General features: G+C 43.3%; 1 protein-coding gene across 2 annotated transcripts; it reads left to right on the top strand.

Moving 5' to 3' along the window:
* The first annotated feature begins 10,489 nt into the window (after window positions 1–10,489).
* C2CD4A (C2 calcium dependent domain containing 4A) lies at window positions 10,490–12,432 on the top strand. 2 transcript variants are annotated; one of them, XM_059699558.1, is made up of 2 exons: window positions 10,490–10,686; window positions 11,162–12,432. In XM_059699558.1, the coding sequence occupies exon 2, from the start codon at window positions 11,211–11,213 to the stop codon at window positions 12,324–12,326; it is 1,116 nt and encodes a 371-aa protein (XP_059555541.1). In that variant the 5' UTR covers window positions 10,490–10,686; window positions 11,162–11,210; the 3' UTR covers window positions 12,327–12,432. The 2 variants fall into 2 exon arrangements, with proteins under 2 accessions (XP_059555541.1, XP_059555540.1); XM_059699557.1 differs by having other exon boundaries at window positions 10,491–10,635.
* The last annotated feature ends 7,907 nt before the right edge of the window (window positions 12,433–20,339 follow it).

Genomic DNA, 20,339 nt, shown 5'->3' with positions numbered 1-20,339 from the left:
TCTTATCTCAGTCACCCTGACAAAATATGTAGGAGGCACTTAGCACTTCTTTCCATCACCATCCACAACGAACTAATAGCCAAACCTGTCCGTTTTGCTTTTGCCATATTTCCTAAATTCTCTTTATGTCTCACCTGGACCATTCAATCACCTAACTGGCTTCCTGGCCTTCAGTTTTCCCCTTCATCCATCTGCACACCGCCACAGAAGCTGTTTTCCCAAAGCACAAGTGAGCACAGGTTAGTCACCATATCAAAAGCACCCAATAACTTTACAATGTTCAGGAAGCCCTCCTCAATCTGTCCCCAAGTTGTTCCTAGTCCACACGCCCTCTTCCAACAATCCCTCTCTCCTTATACACTCCCACCAACTATGCACTGAGGGGAATATAAAAAAAAAAATTAAATTCTGATTAGGGTAGCCTCATTCGTCATAAAAAGTTTGAACAACAAAGATAAAAGATTCCAAGGACAGAATAGCAAGGTCAAGCGAATGGAACACAGGTTAGATCTGGTTGGAGAAGTGGACAATACTAATCCTTCTCTAATAATTCCTTTTTTTTCTATACTTTTGAAAGAATAATGCACATGGGTGCTTTTATATGCATTATTCCATTTTATTAATACTTCTTCAGTTATACCTCATGAACATCATGCCATTATTATGCCAAGGTATGCACTTTCATGTAATCATCATAAAAGATTTGTAAGATAAGTAATGCAGGTTGTAGGGTTGTCTCCATCTTATAGTAAAATTAAGGTCAGGAATATTAAATTACTTAACCCAAAACTACACAGCAGGTGTTCATTTCCTCCAGCTTCCTGAGCATTGCCACCTCTTCTCTTTCAATAGTTAGTTAAATCGCCATTAGGCTACTAGTACTTCTCGGAGATCTTCCTTTAAAAGGTTAATGACAGAATAGAAAATCTCAGTGGAAAATTCAGCTCAAAATTGTCAGTATAAATACTATTACCATATAGTATTAATACTTTTAATTTTTAATATTTTTCTTTTTAAATATGTTTTGTGCACAGAGTAATGCCCCAAATTTTCCATACTTCTTGGAGAAGAAATTTACAATCCTTATCCAAAACAAACTATAATGTCAGGAAACACCACTAGCACATTAATGTAAAGAACAATACCCAAAGGAATTTAGATACAGAGATTAGGTAAAGAAAAGGAACATTCTAGTAATTATAGTTCTTAAAGTAATTCTGACTAAGAACAATGAGAAGGCCCTGGCCAACTAGCACAGTTAGTTACAGGATCATCCTGATACACCAAGGTTGTAGGTTCAATCCCTGGTCAGGGCAAATGCAAGAATCAGCCAATGAATGCATAAATAAGTGGTACAACAAATCTCTCAATCTCAATATGTCTCTCTCTCTCTCAAGTCAATAAATAAAAATTTTTTTAAAAAAAGGAGGGCAAAAAAGGCAATTGCAAAAGTAACTTGCAATGAGAGATTAAGCACAGATGTACAAAACATTTTTTTTCTGTTAAAAACAAGAATTAAAATTAGTGACACTTTAAAAAATAACTACTCTTATGGAAACTAAAAAAAAAAAGAAAAAATACAAAACGGGTGGTGAAGGCCTGGGGCAAGGGATGGGGCAGGCTACAAGGGGTCAATGGGGGATAAGGGGGACATATACGTATAATACTTTCAACAATAAATACTTTATAAAATACAGAAGATCACTGAAACCAAAAGATGGTTCATTGAAAGGAATGATGAACCTTTAGCCAGACTCATCAAGAAACAAAGAGAGAGGACCCAAATAAATAAAATCAGAGGGTGAAAGAGGACCGGTAACAACTGACATCACAAAAATACAAATGATTGTAAGAAAATATTACCAAAAAAATAAACTGTATGCCAACAAAATAGGCAACCTGGGCGAAATGGACAAATTCCTAGAATCTTCCAAAACTGAATCAGAAAGAAGTAGAACATCTGAATAGACCAATAACAACTAATGAAATTGAAGCAGCAATAAAAAAAATTTAAAAATTAAAAAAAAAAAAAACTCCCAGCAAACAAAAGTCCGGGACCACATGGCTTCACAGGCGAATTTTACCAAACATTCAAAGAACTAACACCTATCCTCAAACTATTCCAAAAAATTCAAGAGGAGGGAAGACTTCCAAGTTTTTTTTACAAGGGCAATATTATCCTAATACAAAAGCCAGATAAAGACACAACAAAGGAAGAAAATGATACACCAATATCCCTGATGAACATAGATGCTAAAATCCTCAACAAAATATTAGCAAATTGGAACCATCAATATATTTAAAAAGATCACACACCGTGAGGCAAGGTTGGTAAAATATTTGCAAAGCAATAAATGTGACACATCAAATAAACAAAATGAAAGATAAAAATTACATGATCATATCAATAGATGCAGAAAAAGCATTCGATAAAATCCAGCACCCATTTATGATAAAAACTCTCAGCAAAGTGGGAATAAAGGGGTCATACCTCTACATAATAAAGGCTATATATGGAAAACCTACAGCCAACATCATACTCAATGCGCAAAAATTAAAAGCATTTTCCTTAAGATCAGGAACAAGAAAGGGATGTCTGCTTTCACCATTCTCATTCAACATAGTACTGAAAGTGCTAGCCATAGGGATGAGACAAGAAGAAGAAATAAAAGGCATCCAAATTGGAAAGGAGAAAGTAAAACTGTCATTATTTGCAGATGACATAATATTGTATGTAGGAAAACCTAAAGACACCAGCAAAAAAACCACTAATTCAGAAATGGATGACATTTCAAAATAAAAAATATAAATAAATAATAACAACTCTTGCTTAAAAATAGAAAAATAGAAATTCTAACTTCACACTACCCCTTACCTACGATCCATTCCCCAACCCTGGAGTTTATTAAGAAAAGCAAAAGGAATTTTGGGAAAAAAGAAAACGGAAATACTGAAGAAAGCTAGAGTATAAGATTACACCATGGACAGTCGGAGAAGTTAGGAAGGTTAAGTGGCAGAAAGCATTGGAGTGAATTGCAAAGTGTTAGAGCCAGGGGAAAACAAATATCATCTGGCTAATTCAACCCTCTTATTTGACAGATGGAAACACTGAACAGAGGAGGGAATTAAGGGACATGCCAAAGTTCCACAGGTCAGTGACCGTCAGAGCTAAAACCCAAGTGTCCTGACTTCTGGTCTGCATTCTTTCCATTACTCCATCCTCTAATTTTTTTGAATGATAGATAAATCAGAATAGATAGATAGATAAATAGAATAGCAGTATTTTATTTGGTTGTAAAGTCGTCTTCTTGCTTTCCTTGGCATCCAAACTCTTATACTCATATCTACACTAATAAAAGAGAAAAATGGTAATTGGCGTACGACGCTACCCTTTTCATTGGCTAATCAGGGCTATATGCAAATTAACTGCCAACTAAGATGGCAGTTAACTGCCAACAAGATGGCGGTTAATTTGCATATGTAGGCACAATGCAGGGAGGCGAAAGGGAAAGCAGGAAGAAGCCCCCTGCCACTGACAGTGATCGGAAACCCAGGGGCGAGCTAAGAGCTGGGGGGCAGGGCAGTGGCGGCCCTGGGGCCACCTTTGCCCTGCCCCCCAGCCATGATCGGAGAATCAGGTGCCTTTGCTGCTCTGGCCAGTGATAGCAGGAAGTAGGGGTGGAGCCAGCGATGGGAGCTGGGCACGGTCGAAGCTGGCAGTCCCAGGAGCTAGGGGTCCCTTGCCTGGGCCTAAAGCGAAGCCCACGATCGCGGGGCCGCTGCAGCTGCAGGTCCCTGCTGCCCGAGCCGGACGCCTAGGCCAGAGGCATTAGGCCTGGGCAGGGGTGGAGCCTGCAACCGTGGGGAGCTGGGGGTCCCCTGCCCAGGCCTGACACCTCTGCTGGAGGCCTTAGGCCTGGTCAAGGGGCCGATCCGGTGATTGGTGATTGAAGGGTGATGAGGGTCAACTCCTCTGGCCGCAGCATCAGGCCTGGGCAGGGGGCTGGGGGGTCCCCTGCCCAGGCCTGATGCCTGGGCCAGAGGCATCAGGCCTGGGTGGGGTGCGGAGCTGGGGATTGGGGGGATATGATGGTCCCCTTGCCCAGGCCTGAAGCCTGGGTCAGAGGCCTCAGGCTTGGGTGGGGGGTGGAGCAAGCGATCAGAGGGAGATGGGGGTCCCCTGCCCAGGCATGATTCCTGGGCCAGAGGCCTCAGGCCTGGGCGGGGGCCAGAGCCAGTGATCGGGGGGGAGATGGGGGTCCCCTGTCCAAGCCTGACACCTCTGGCGGAGGCATCAGGCCTGGGCAAGGGGCCGATCAGGCGATTGGAGGGTGATGGGGGTCAACGCCTGAGAGCTCCCAGTATGTGAGAGGGGGCAGGCTGGGCTATATAATAATAGAGGAATATGCAAATTAGCTAGGAGCCCTCATGGGTAATGACCCGGAGGAGCAGGTGGGCGTGGCTGCCTGCCGCAGGAGGCTGAGGCCGGATGTGAGGCTGTGTCCAAAAAAAAAAAAAATGTGTTCACATGCCCTAAAGCACAAACATCCCAGCAGATAACTCAATGCAGGCTATTGTGTAATCACAATGATTACATAATATTGATTACACAATAAACTTATTTTCACTGAAAAAAAATTAACATCTTCATTTAAACATGCCCCAGTAAGGCTGCTGAGGCTTTCATCTGTCCCCTTCTACACCGAAGACGACAGGGTTCAAGGAGGAAGGGCTCCAGTTTCGTTTTCTCAACTCCCAGCTAGGAGGCCTCCCTGGGGCGGCTCTCCACGCAGGACATGTGCTCCGCTAGGACCCAGGAGCCCCAAAGGGAGGCGGAGCGAACTGCTTTCCCTCTGGGACCCCGCTCTCCCCGGGAGTCCTGTGCAGAGGGCGCTCTCCCTGGGAACCCAGAAATCCACCTCCAGCGGCAACTGCGCAGCAGCCAGGCCTGTCGAGCTGTGGGGGGACGACCTACCCATGCGGATGTGTACGCTGGCGGAGGCCACGCAGCTGCCATAGTTAAAGTCATCCTCGATGGAGGACCGGGGGTAGCGGGGATCAGTTGGCCATGTCGGCAATGGAACCCCAGATCCCCGCCGAATGAGTAGAGCACAAGGACCTCAACGTCCTGGTCACTTCCTGAGCAGCAGTCAGCCCTGTCCGGGGATCAAACCTGCAACCTAAGTAGGGGCCCTGACAGAATGGAACCCAAACCTTTGCTGTGGCAGAGGAGCTGCGACCCACAGCAGGGGCCAGGGCAGCCAGAGGGGTTTTGTCGAGGGGCCCTGACAGGCAGCACCCAGCACAGTGGGTTAGAACCTCCTGATATAGCAAGGTTGTGAGTTGGATCCCTGGTCAGGGCACAGACAAGAAACAACCAAAGAGAACATAATAAGTGGAACAACACACTGGTGTTTCTCTCGCTCCCTTCCTCTCTCTGAAATAATCAATCAATAAAAATTAAAATAAAAAATAAACCCTCTGGCTTGCAGAGTGCTAAAACAGTTAGAAAGCGAAGTCCCATCCCTTCCAGTTCATTCAACAAATACTTCATGTGCTCCTTCAATAATCACACTGGGGATGAGTGTTTGTTTGTTTGCTTATTTGTTTGTTTTGGTTAATCTTCACCTGAGGACATTTTTGCATTGATTTTTTTTTTTTTTTTTTTTTTTTTTTTTTTTTTTTTTTTACAGAGAGTGGAAGGGAGGGAGAAAGACAGAAACTAATGTGAGAGACATCAATTGGTTGCCTCTTGCTGAATCCCTAACCAGGGCCCCAGGTTGAGCCTACAACCCAGGTAACTGCCCTTTATTAGAATCCAATCTGGTACCCTTCAGTCCGTCTGCAGAAGCACTATCCACTGAACCGAACCAGCATTTTTTTTCTTTTTAAGTCCTCCTCTAAGGATTTTTTTTTTTCATTGATTCTAGAGAGAGAGGAAAGGAAAGGGAAAGAGAAAGAGAAACATTGATCAGTTGCCCAAGAAATCCAACAGGGATGGAACTCACAACCTGTGTATGTGCCCTCATCTGGAATCGAACCCATGACCCTTTGGTGCATGGGAGGACACTCTTAACTACTGATCCACATAGACCAGGGCCTGGAGGTACATTAAAACATTTTTTTTTTTTTCAGATCTGCCCTGGCCAGGTGGCTCAAATTGGTTGGAGTCTCAACCTGTACACCAAAGAATTTCCTGTGGGATTCTAGGTTAGGGCACATACTTAGGTTAGATCCCAGTGGGTCAGCAGGTGCAAAGGCAGCCTATGGTATTTCTCTGTCACATGTATGTTTCTCTCTCTAAAAATCAATTTTAAAATCATCCTCAGGTGAGAATTAAATATATATATATATTACAAAATTTTCAGATCTAAAATTTTATTTGGTTCTTTTTTATATTTTATTTTTCATTTGCAGTTCACATTCAATATCCTATCCTATATAATAAAACCCTAATATGCAAATTGACCGAATGGTGGAATGACTAGTCGCTACGAAATCACCACCAGGGGGCAGATGCTCAAGGTAGTAGCTGCCTCCTGGTGGTCAGTGTGCTCCCACAGGGGGAGCACTGCTCAGCTAGAAGCTGGGCTCACCACTGGCCAGTGCAGCCGTGGTGGCGGGAGCGAGCAGTAGGGAGCAGCAAGCAGGTGGGCAGTAAGGAGCGAGGGGTCCTGGACTGCAAGAGGGCACAGGCCAGGCTGAGGGACACCCCCCCACCCCCCCAAAACCCAGTGCACAAATTTTGTGCACTGGGCCTCTAGTATGTGTGTGTGTATATATATATGAAGTCTGCTCTAAATTGTTTAGTTTCCTTCTACTCCAAGAGAACCTCTGGCCTCCATGGTTGATGATCTATTTATGCTCACTTCACAGAATTGTTTGCCAGCTCCATTACTGGATGTCCCCATAGCTATACTGGTAGCTGTGCGCTCAGAATGACCACAATATTCCTCTGAGTAGATTTGTGTGTTCCAGGCACAAGGCCTCAATCTGTTACAGCATCCTCCCAAGTACCGCATGGCTCGTGCTTCCAAAGTAAGGGCTTAATGTGGTCACAAGGGACCATGCAAGGGCACATCTCTGCTGTTTTCAAGAAATCTTACACAGGAAATGCTGCTTAAGTGTTATTGAAGAAGATGAATTGCTAACTAAAACAAAGCAAATCTGTTTTCCTGGCCAAGAAGAAAATTGTTTTTAAAGGAATCTACTTTCATAATAATAACCAGTAACTGTTAGCTAGCACTTGCTGTGTGAGAGGAATTTCATACATTTTTAATTCTCACAACAATCTCATGTGATAGGTATTATTACCTCCAATATACAATGTGGGCGCAAAGAGGCTAATTGACTTGCCCACAGTCCTATAGCTAAAAAGTTGCATAATAGATTTGAACCTAGGACAGATTCACTCCAAAGTATATATTTCTTTTTTTTAAAATATATATTTTATTGATTTTTTACAGAGAGGAAGGGAGAGGGATAGAGAGCTAGAAACATAGATCAGCTGCCTCCTGCACACTCCCCACTGGGGATGTGCCTGCAACCAAGGTACATGCCCTTGACCGGAATCGAACCCGGGACCCTTCAGTCCGCAGGCCGATGCTCTATCCACTGAGCCAAACCAGTCAGGGCCAAAGTATATATTTCTTTACCCCTACATCATTTCTCATGCCTTGGTGCTTTTTTCCCACCACAACATCGCTTTCTTTCTTTTTTTAAAAAAAATTGTTTTTAGACATATTTTTATTGATTTCAGAGAGGAATGAGGAGGGAAAGAGAGATAGAAATATCAATGATGAAAGAGAATCATTGATTGGCTGCCTCCTGCACACCCCTACTGGGGATCAAGCTTGCAACCCAGGCATGTGCCCTGACCTGGAACTGAAGAGTGACCTCCTGGTTCATAGGTTGACACTCATCCATTGAGTCACACCAGTTGGGCAACATCGTTTTCTTAACTTCTCAGCCAGCTTCTCTGATTGTGAGTCTTAGCATTTTAACGAAGGGCTCTCTGGGCTCTTGCAAAGCAACAGCATCTTGTCTCCTGAGAAAAGTTAAGTCAAAACACATGCATGTGACCTGTGAGCATATAATTTGGAAATTATTCTCCCAAAGATTTAACACTGGCTCTAGAATTTTAACCAGGAATGGAGATGATATAAAGACCTTAAGTAGCTAGTCAAGGTCATGGTAAACCCAGAAACCTACCAACCCTGCCCCCCCCCAGGCTAAATATATAAATAATGTTCAGTAGTCTCTCCTCATTCCTGCCTTTGCTATATGGAATTCAAATATTTCATCCTCATCATTTTATTCCTATTCTGACAAATATACATAGCTGATATGATCTTGTACAGCCTGGATCCACCTACCTAATAAGGTGATTGGAACCCAGGAAGCATTTAGTAAATATTGCTTTGAATGAAGAAATGAATTAATGAACATTTTCTCCCTTCTGTAACAATAATAAATATGATATCTGGTACTTGTGTATGTCAGGCTCTATGCTAACCTCTTTATATGCACTGTCTTATTGTATACTCATACAACTCTTTAAGTAGATATTATTATTATTACGATCGGTCTCTCACTAATCCCATTACCTCCCAAAGGCTCCACCTCCTAATTTTACCTTTGATACTGTGGCTTAGAAAGGTTAAACTTGCTCAAGTTCACATAGGGAGCCACCATTCTAACATCAAGACCACATCTGATTTCAGACCCAGTTTTCTTTAAAAAAAAAAAAAAAAGCAATGTTTTCTTTAATCATGTGTACAAATGACTAATGTAGTTGGTAGAGTTTTATTTATTTTTTAAATATATTTTATTGATTTTTTTTTACAGAGAGGAAGGGAGAGGGATAGAGTGTTAGAAACATTGATCAGCTGCCTCCTGCACATCTCCCACTGTGGATGTGCTCGAAACCAGGGTACATGCCCTTGACTGGAATCGAACCTGGGACCTTTCAGTCCGCAGGCTGACGCTCTATCCACTGAGCCAAACCAGTCAGGGCATGACACCCAGTTTTCTTAATCACTACATTCTACAACTTTCCTTCTATTTTTATTAAAAATAATTATCACTGCTTCTATGCATGAAATCATTTAATTTATGAAACATTATTTGGAGAAGCAATTGATTTACAAAGCAGAACTAGCTAGCATATACCCAAACACTGAACAAAATGCCTCAGATCTCTTTCAACCTGAGCTAGAAGGAAGTGGCTCTCTTACAGATTTAACACATGTAAGTTTCAAAAGGAATGAAAAGGTCTCTTAGTGGGTACAGCCTAGAAAAGCCAGATGTGATCAAGGTGCCTCCAAAGGATGACTTCAACAGCCCAGTTGTATTCAGGAATATATTTTTTCAATCAAAATTCAGCACATATAGCTGTGGCCGGTGTGGCTCAGTTGGTTGGAATGTCCTCCCATACACCAAAAGGTGGCAGGTTTGATTTCTAGTCAGGGCCCATACCTAGATTGCAGATTCCATCTCCTACTGGGGCGCCTACAGGAGGCAAAAAATAGATGTTTCTCACATCGATGTTTCTCTCCCTTCCGCTCTCTTAAATCAATTTAAAAAGAAAACACATATCCTCAGGTGAGGACTATAAAGCAAAACAAAATATGCTCACACCAAAAAAAACAAAAAACAACAAGAAAACAACAACCCAGCAGAACATGGCTTAAAAAGTGGGTTGTAAGATTTAAAAAAAAAAAAAATAGAGGTATACACTACATATAATCTTATATGTAGTCGTTAAATGTATGCTAGATTATTTTTTATATTTTTATTGACTTCAGAGAGGAAGGGAGAGGGAGAGATAGAAAGATCAATAATGAGAATCATTGAGCTGCCTCCTGCACGCACCACATAGGGAATGGGAGCCTGCAACCCTAGCATGTGCCCTGACAGGGAATCCAACCTTGACCTCCTGATTCATAGGTTGAAGCTCAACCACTGAGCCACGCTGGCTGGGCTATGCTAGGTGATTTTTTACATAGGGCGACACCCCTGTAACTCCACCCAGACCAGTGTGGAATATTTTCAGCACCCCAAAAGGTTCCTGGTACCAGAGTGATCAACAAAGAAAAAAAACCACACACTTAAATCAGAACAGAAAGCCATAAAGCAACCCAAGAAACCTGGAAAGCTGGGCAGGGAACGGCCGAATCTGGAAGAGGGTGTTAAGTAAGAATTAGACAAACCCGACTCTTATCTTCTCTTAGTGGTGGGTGTAGGGCGCTGTGCATTCACATTGTGTGCCTAGATGTTCACTATGACTCTGCGACATAGTAAAGATTTAACCCTCTTTTGCACGTGATGAAAAAGAAACTTGTTTACGGTTTCTGAGGATAACATCCCCACACCAAGCAGGAGAGAAAGAGAACTGGATCTCTTGAATTTGCGCAGCAGATCCAGCCACGTGGCAAAAGGAACGCAGGTGGAAGGCGGAGAGAAGGAGGCCTGGAATCAAGTTACCGAGCGACGTCGCTCCGGCATGCCCATTGGCGGGCGCATGAGGCCCGGCTTATAAAGGCTCCGCCGGCTGTCCCTGGACTGCGCTACTGTATCACCCCGCCACGCGCCCTTTGAGTTTCGCGCAGGCTGCGCGCTCCTGAGCCCCTCCTGGTAAGTGCCCCAGTCAGAATGGTGCGAGATCCATCTGGCATTGGACCTCAGGTACATTCGGTGGGACCCAAAGCCTTGCTTTAACTCCCCGGGACTCTTCTGGAGCTCTTTGCCCCTAAAAAGGGAGACCAAGCTGAGTGTCCTTGGGGGGGGGGGGGGGGGTAATTATTTCAATAATTAGAACTAGAGCAATATTCCAAGGATTCGGGAAATGATTGCACAAGCATCAAGGACAGCGTGAGACCAACATTTTGATAGTCTCTGCCTTAGGCCAGCTAGGGCGGATCGGATTAAAGAAATAAACCCCGAAATGTTCATGACTACTGAACGGAGACTGGACAAATGAAGAACTATTGTCACGGTCACCAAAACATAATTTGCAATAGCAGCGGGGAGCGGGAGGGGACAGTTTGCCTAGTCCCGAAGGAGGGAGGAGAAGGCACCCCAAAAGTAGAAGAAAGGGGAGAGGAATTGCTGTGCCCTGCGGGGCTCACTCTGACAATCCGTGTGCGCTTGTGCGTTGCAGGCTGACCAGCTCCAGCAGAGGGTGGCCCAGATCCCGCACCTGCCTCCTGATGTGGTGCCTGGAGCGGCTCGGCTTAGGTCCCGAGTGCCTCCTACGGGGCGGGAACGGACGTCTCCAGGGTCGGGCCAGACGAACCACTGCCAACGCGCCCGCCAAGTGTGCAAACGTGCTCACCCCAGACCGCATCCCAGATTTCTGCATCCCCCCACGATTCGCGCCCTGCCCCGTGCTGGCTGCACACCGGGACTCCTGGGTTAAAAAAGCAGGAACTGACGCCGCCGCGGGGCGCACGGACTGGGACCCGCGCTCGCAGGCCGCGCTCTCGCTGCCGCACCTGCCCCGCGCGCGCACCGCCTACGGCTTCTGCGCGCTGCTCGAGAGCCCGCACACCCGCCGCAAGGAGTCGCTCTTCCTCGGGGGCCCCGGGCCCGCCGCGCTCCTGCAGCCGCCCGTGCTCCGCCCGCGGGCCCACACCTACGGCGGCGGCGGAGACGCCCCCCTCTGGTCCCGCGGTGTCCGCTTCACCCCACCCGCGGCATCCGGCGGCTCCCGCCCGCCCCGGAACACGTTCGCCCTGCGGCCCCGCGGCCACCGCCTCCTGCGCGCCCCCGAAGGGCTGCTGAGCCGCGCGCTGCAGGCCCGGAGGAGTCGCGGCCTGGCCCGCGCCCGCTCGGTGTCCAGCGGGGACCTGGACGAGGAACGCTGCGCCAGCTCGGGGTCCCCGGCCCGGACCTGCTCCGCGTCCCCTCCGTCGGACGCCGGCCCGCGGCCCGAGCTCCTGGAGGCCGAGGGCACCGTGGCTCTGGGTCGCGCCGGCGGCGCCCTGCGCCTGGCCGCCGAGTACAGTCCGGCCAGCGGGCGCCTCCGCCTCCGGCTGCTCCGCCCCGAGGGCCCGGCCGGAGCAGCCTCCGATCCCGGCGCCGTGGGCTGCCGCGTCAGCCTGGTCCTGCCGCCGCCCGGCAAGACGCGCCAGCAGCGCAGCGCCGTGGTCCGGCGGAGCCGCAAGGCCGTCTTCGACCAGGACTTCTGCTTCGACGGGCTGTCGGAGGACGAGGTGCGCCGCCTGGCCGTGCGCGTCAAGGCCGAGGACAAGGGCCGCGGCCTGAAGCGGGGCCGCCTGCTGGGCCAGGGCGAGCTGCTGCTGGGCTCCCTGCTGCTGCTCTGAGGGCGCCCGGGCCTCAGGCCCTGCCCGCGGGCGCTTGCTGCCCGCTGGGGACTCTAGGACACTTGACAGCCGTTTTGTACAAAATAAACGTGTATTTATTCTTCTACTGAAGCCTTTGTTTAAGTCCAATATGGGCAGAGATGATAGTGGCTTAATTATCACAGTAAAGGATGTGATATTTTGTGTGGATACCTTCAAAATTCATTTTAGCAAGTGGTATGGTGTTCTGCAGTAGGGTTTCCCAATGCAGACCGCAGATGCATTGCATTTCATTTGTCCCCCACAGTAATATTGGGAGATAATGAATTACATGAAGTATTAAAACTAGAGGCTGTTTTGGTGATCTATTTGCTCCATTCTCTTCATTTTACAGTTTGTTCATTCCACAACATCCACTGAAACTGTCTTAGAGGATTTATTACTTTTGAAGCATTGCTTAAGACCCTGGATAAGAAAATGAGGCCGAGAGAGGTGAAGTGGCTTGCCCAAAGTCAACAGAGAATTATTAGGCATTCCAAGGTGATACTCTTGGCAACATCTTGTTGGAAAAGCACTGGAGGAATTAAAACCATTTTCATACTCTAAGCTTAAATACTATAATAGTTATAGAAGTATTGACTCATAATTCTTAAAACCACCCTTAAGAAGTCAACATTGGAATCTCACTTCACAGATGAGGATGTTGAGGCACAGAATAAAGAGCGAGTCAGGATTACACCTGAGTAGATGTTATACTCATTACTCTCCGTAAGTAATACCACAGTGTCTCAATGGCTTATCTCACTAATGTTGTGAGAATGCGGCTTATATCTAAAATTGTGGACTCTGAGGTGGGTCTCCTCACATTCCTCACCCTCTAGTGCAGTGGTTCTCATCCTGTGGGTCGCGACCCTTTCACAGGGGTTGCCTAAGACCATCGGAAAACACATATATAATTACATACTGTTTTTGTGATTAATCACTATGCTTTAATTATGTTCAATTTGTAACAATGAAAACACATCCTGCATATCAGATATTTACATTATGATTCATCACAGTAGCAAAATTACAGTTATGAATTAGCAACAAAAATAATTTTATTGTTGGGGGTCACCACAACATGAGGAACTGTATTAAAGGGTCACGGCATTAGGAAGGTTGAGAACTGCTGCTCTAGTGGGAAACCAAATCAGTTAAATGAGTAATTTATCTCAAGCTAATGACTTCAGGCATTGAGATGAGCTGAGTCCAAGGCTCTAGCAGCGGTTCTCAACCTGTGGGTCGCGACCCCTTTGGCGGTCGAACGACCCTTTTACAGGGGTCGCCTAAGACCATCCTGCATATCAGATATTTAAATTATGATTCATAACAGTAGCAACATTACAGTTATGAAGTAGCAACGAAAATAATTTTATGGTTGGGTCACAACATGAGGAACTGTATTTAAAGGGCCAGAAGGTTGAGAACCACTGCAAAGAGAAAGCTAACTGGCCTCCAAAGAGAAAGGGATGCCAGCCATAATGGCACCATGTATGCTAATGTGTCAAGGCAGGGAGTCAAGAGTGTATCTATAACATTGCCCTACCTCTGGCTTTTGATAATAATAACTAGAGGCCTGGTGCACGAATTCATGCACCAGTGGGGTCCCTCGGCCTGGCCAGTGATCGGGGCTGATCAGTTTGGGAGGGGGAGGGAGGGACCACATGAGGTTGGTCATAGCAGCAAGCTTACCAACGGCCGATTCCACGAGGAATCGGGCTCCCTCCTCCCTCCTGTCTGGGTCCGGGGTGCGGGTGAACCAGATTCAGGGCTGTAAGGGCCCCAGCAGCAAGGTCTGGGTCAGTGTGTGTCATAGCTACCTGCCTGTGGTCCAGTTTTCTGGTTGTTCTGGTCATTCAGTTGTAAGGACACTTAGGCTTTTCTATATAGGTTTATTATGTTTAAAGAATGATTTTTCTTCATCTGTCACATTCACGGCCAATCAGGCATATTTCTTCTTTCTTATGCATATAGGAGGAAAATGTGCCTTTAGTGAGGGTTGAAAATATTTAAATATGTGGTGTGGTGTTAAATATAACTACATTATCAGTCTTGATTCAGAAATGGTTTCTGCTTTTATTAAACTGTTGACAGTTTTATTCATTGATGCTCATGAAAAATGCTGTTTAGAAAAGTTTCCATTTCAGTCACAACTCTAGTATAAAATGAAATTGGATTATTGTGATGGGTATTTATAATGACAATCATTAAATAAATGTGAAGAATAAGTGCAAATTCATTAACTGTCAAAATCAACCACATCCAGAAACAAGAAGTGGTTTACCAAATGAATGATGACATAACAGTAGTTCAGATCTATCATGTGCTCTTCTATCTACTCTAAGTCACCATTTTTAGGCCTTCAAGGCAACAATTATTTTTTTAAATGATTAACCTTCATGATTTTAGAACTTGTACCTAATACTGACTTCACATATATAGTATTTAAAAGGAAAATTAATGTAGAGTGAAAACCATTTGGCTAATACAAGATTAGTGTGGGGTTTTATTTTTCTTGGTGTGTTTTTTTTCCCAAATAAAAACAGAGCACTTTGATGGCTTAAATAGTAAAATATTACTCCAGAAAACATTGCAATCACTATTGTCACTAGATTATATGTTAGTAATAGTTTGGGAGCAGAAGTGTCATTTTATTAAGAAGGTAAATCGATGCATTTCAGAAATCTAAATTTCCATGAAATAATAGTGGGCTTTTCCAGATTTCCACCAATGTCAAGTTACGGTTGGTCAAATAATGTGGAAATCTAATCAAAATAATTTTAAAATGACTGACATATAATCAGAAATCACAAAACCAGCAGTTTTAAAGTTGAAAGAAGAGTAAGAATCATTTTGTGCAAATCCATGTAAAATAGAAAAGGACCAGAGAGGCAAATTGTAGATATTTTGCTCTTCAACCTTGGATCACTAGTTCCAAAAAAGGAGAAACATTTGCACATAATTTATTTTACATCACTGAACTGATCTGATTTTTTTTGCATTTCAGAAATCGTATTTGCATCAAATTTTTTATGGTAACATCAGCCTTTTGGGGGACAATTTTAAATTTGGTTTATGCTTTGCTGCCCTCTACTGGATCCTTCATGTGTTTCATAGGGGGGTCTGTCTCAGAATTATTAGACCATCTCAACTGAATATAAAGACGGATCTAATGCCAGAACCCAACGACCTTGAAGATGTGTGCTAACACAAGATGACAATGAAGATTCACATCGCAAAATAACAAGTGTCGTTGTTTTTGTCTGGTCTGTGCTTTGAGGTTTCTCTAAGGATACCTTCTCAGATAGAGGATCTGCCTTGCAGCTTTTCCAGCCTTTATCCACTAATATTGGAGCCCTGTTGATGTGGTGGTAAATTCTGGGGAGGGAAGGCATTATCCAATGATTAAATCTCAGTCTTTTCATGGGCCTTTGTCCCTGGATTGTGACCATAACAATTTTAGTAGTTGTTATTTTTTTACTTTTTCCTCTCTAGGTGAGATGGGAAGGATAGATGGGTTGGAGTTGAGTAATTGCTCTTCTCCCCACGTCAATAAGGTTTTGGTAAAATCTTTTCTACTGTAGACCAGGCTTTGTAATAGGTAATGCACTGGGAGTTTTTCAAAATGGTTGCTACTAACGTTTTTGCTTACCTCTTCACCATGAGAACCTGGTGGAGTTCCTGGAGGTAAAAGTATGCTACCCACACCTACCCACAATCCCAATGTCTATTCAATAGCTTTTTGGGGGAAAAAGTTGTTTTATTGATGTCAGAGAGGAAGAGAGAGAGAGAGAGAGAGAGAGAGAGAGAGAGAGAAACATCAATGATGAGAGAGAATCATTGATTGGCTGCCTCCTGCATGCCCCCAGTGATTGATTGAGCCCGCAACACTGGCATGTGCCCTGACCAGGAATTGAACTGTGACCTCCTGGTTCATAGGTTGACATCAACCACTGAGCCACCTTGGCCAGGCTCAATAGCTTTAAAGTTCAATGAGTCACTGATTTTCTTTCCCAAAGCCATTAATTTTATCATTAAAACCAATACAAGTAAAAATGATCCATCTTTGAGTTAGGATCACATCTTGTGAGAGTCAATTAAAGGAAATAATGATTATATCATTAGAGAAAAGTCTGAATGGAGATAGGACTGGTAGACACGTGTTCTTCTAGGTAGGTTAATAGAGATAACCTTTGTTAAGGAGTCAACAATCCCTCCTTTCCTTTCTGTGTCACCCTGCAGCTGGTGGAGCAGAAATATGAGCTCTTTAGTGACATCAGAGCGAGACAGGGCTACAGATCCAGTTTCTATCAGTCATTAGTCAAAAAGCCACTTCATTCACAAATCTGGTATTGAATAATGGGCCCTGGGTACTCTGTAGCAACTCTACATGTGTTGGTTGTTGATGGTAAATTTATTTTTTAAGAAGAGTTTATATTCAAACTTGGAGGGATATGAATGCCCTATCTCAGCTGTCATTTCTATCTGTGTCTCTGGGTCATATTAAATAGCCTTTCCTAATGTCATTTCTTCATTAGTAAAGAGGCAGCAATATTACCTACCACTTGGGATTTTTTGTAAGCGTTAAAGGAAATAGTGTATTCAAAGTCCTCAAACTAATTCCCTGTTGTGTAGAACTACTCAATAAATATTAGAACTTTTCATAATGGATGATGTTACAATACTTTCCCCCAAACTTCTAGAATATCTAATAGGTGCATATCCTGTAGCTGGGATCCTATAACTAAGATATTTAATAGGTAAGTTATACTTGTATGAATCATTTGAGAAACATTACAAAGTACCAAAGTCTGTGTTACAAACAACAGTACTATAGACAAGGATTCTTAAAAAGACAGAATTGGGTTCTGACTAGGTGGCTCAGTTAGTTAGAGCATCTCCCATACAACAAAAGGTTGTGGGTTCAATTCCTGGTCAGGGCACATACCTAGATTGAGGGTTCAATCCTTAGTTGGGGTGCAAAAGAGAGGCAACCAATCAATGTTACTCTCTCACATCAATGTTTCTCTCTCTCTCTCTCTCTCTCTCTCTCTCTCTCTCTCTCTCTCTCTCTGGTGAGAATTTTTTTAAAAAGACATAATCAGGAAATGAAAAAGGTTCTGACATTTATTTCATACCCACCATATTCCCAACACTACACTAGAGACGCATTAATTATTAGACCCCTTTGTTCTACAGCGGTGTGAGGAAGGACTCTAACTCCTGATGCTCAGAGAAGGTGCATGTTCACACAGCTGGTAAAGGGGAAGACAATGATTTGGAACCATGAGTATGACCACAAAGCCTCTGCTAGACCTTGGGTACCACCCAAGAGATGGGCTGGATTTGGTTTTAAAGAGAAAAGAGAGAATGGTAGCCTTAGAAAAAGAACTAAGTTTTGGATCCAAGATACATAAAATGTGTTCTTGAAACACTGCTTTTTGGATCCCCAACAGCTCCTGGGAGCACCTTTGGTGATCATATTGCCATGTGCTGAGAACTTTGACTTGCTGACTTCTTAGGACATAAAACTAAAATAGAGATATCATTGTGCCTTGCAACAATTAGAAGACAGCAGCTCATCCTATGTCAACAGGTATGATTTATTCACTCATAATATCATATTACCCATGGATAACACTATTTCTTCATCTTTTTATTTGTTTTTATTTTTATTGATTTCAGTGAGGAAGGGAGAGGGAGAGAGAAATAGAAACATCAATGATGAGAAAGAATCACTGATGGACTGCCTCCGCACTGGGGATTGAACCCGCAACCCAGGCATGTGCCCTGACCAGGAATTGAACCAGGACCTCCTGGTCCATAGGTAGATGCTCAACCACTGAGCTATGCCAGCTGGGCTATTTCTCCATCTTTTAAGTACATTTTACTGCATGATTAACTATGTAAATAGAAGGCTGGAAGTTTGAGCTTTTCTGAAAAGTTGATGTATCAAAGCCTTATGGTCAAGAAAAAATGACTAGTTTTGAACCAAGATACATATATTACTTTTTATTTTATGTAACCCATCTCTCTAAGCTTGAGACTTTCTTTACTAGGCCAAAGGGCTGAACTTTGACAAATATTTACCATCCTTAAACATTTTAAAACACTTCCGACATCAACTTGAAGAAGAAAGTTCATGAAGAATAATAGAATTTAAAACTACTAAGTCAATTTAGAAAAAAGTTGCTCAGTACTCTTATTTTATAGATGAAAAAAGTAAGATCAGGGAGTGAAAGGCTTCTCTAGCATGATATTGCCAGTTAGTGGATTTCCTGACTCCCAAACTAGAGCCTTCATATGCCATAATATTAACTACACTGGTGAACAATTAGGTTTTTGTATTATTAAAGAACATTTTGAAAAATGATCACCACCAAGACACAACCATTCTTCTGTCACTCTGATCTAAATTATTTTTTGTCTTTGTCCACTACTTACTTTCCCATCCTTGTTTATAAGTATACCTATATTTATATGGTTCCAAGAATAGTATATATACATACTAACGTTTTATATTTTTAATTTATGATTATAATTAAGAGTTGCTCTTATTTCTATTTGTCTTTGGTACCATAGCCTTTGAACTATGTATATAATAATTAATGTAAATATTTCCTTATTTTGAGTTTTTTTTTTCACTCTCCCCAATTTATTTACTTTGTTTCTTCTTTTGATTTTTTTCCTCAGAATAAATTCTAAGTGATGAGATTTCAGGATCAAAGGCTATGATCATTGCTATAGCTCCTAATACACATGGATAAGTTGCCTTTTTTCTTTTATGAAGTAAAATGGGGAAAGGAAGGACTGGGTGGAAGGCGGAGAAAATTCCTAAACTTAATGGCTTGTGATTAAAGAACCGAACCTGTCTGTAGAGGGCAGGGAATGCCCGGAGATAGCATGGCAAGTGAAAAGGAATGCGGAAGGTTTGGTTGCTATGGTAAGTAAGACTATTACTGTTATACATTAATGGGTTTAGGGCAGGGTGGGCAAACTTTTTGACTCGAGAGCCACAATGAGTTCTTAAACTGGACCGGAGGGCCGGAACAAAAGCATGGATGGAGTGTTTGTGTGAACTAATATAAATTCAAAGTAAACATCATTACATAAAAGGGTACGGTCTTTTCTTTTTTTTTTTTTCAGTTTTATTCATTTCAAACGGGGGGGGGGGGGGGGGCGGGCCATAGTTTGCCCAGGGCTGGTTTAGGGACTCTTTCTGAAAGGATTCCCTGGCTTGTGTTGCTTCCAATCACGGACCTCCCTTCTCTCTCACATCAGTCTGGTTTACACACCAGCCTCTAAAGAGCAAAAATGCTATTTGTGTTGGGATTTTTTAAAAAAAACTTCCTTTAATTATTGTTTTGTTAAGTGCCCACTTAAGTGCCTGGAGAGAGAACCAGGGAGAACAAAATTAGCTCAGATGCATCAAACTCAGTTTTAAATAATCTGAGGAGAATAAACTAATTCCATTGCAAATGTGATTTTAGACTTATGCTTTCTAAATCTAATTTTCATTGTGCATGTGACTGGTATATTTTTCCATTGCTGTATTTAACCAGGGAGGTTTTGTGCACTTACTGCCTCTTTTCATTTGTATGAAAGGTGCAGATTTTGGCAGGCAGTGAGGGGAAATATGTCCTTTATCAGACTTGGGATATCCTTTATGGACCTCACTATAGAAAGACAAGAGTTTGAAACTTACAAACTGAACTGAAATGTCAGATATTTCACAATCATTAATTAAGCTGTCATCCCAGGCCAACCCAATGATATTAAATTACAATGTCAACAGTGTTGTAGGAATGCTCTGCTTTCCAAACACCCGAGGAATCTCAGTCCTAAAAGGGAAGGTCATAGGTGTTTGTGGAGCACCAAGTATGAGCTCAGCAACTGTGTCAGGCACCGTTGGGCATATTAACAATGCAGCGTGTTTAGTGATATTGAAGAAAGAATAAGAATAAAAGACTGGCTCTATACTCCATGAGCAAG

This window comes from Myotis daubentonii, chromosome 1, assembly GCF_963259705.1.
Source record: "Myotis daubentonii chromosome 1, mMyoDau2.1, whole genome shotgun sequence".
Classification (NCBI taxonomy): domain Eukaryota; kingdom Metazoa; phylum Chordata; class Mammalia; order Chiroptera; family Vespertilionidae; genus Myotis; species Myotis daubentonii.
This window is presented reverse-complemented; position numbering and strand designations above follow the sequence as displayed.

What these genes read in the sequence shown, in the direction of transcription:
- C2CD4A (XM_059699558.1), top strand. Translation starts at nt 11,211, where the DNA reads ATGTGGTGCCTGGAGCGGCTCGGCTTAGGTCCCGAGTGCCTCCTACGG.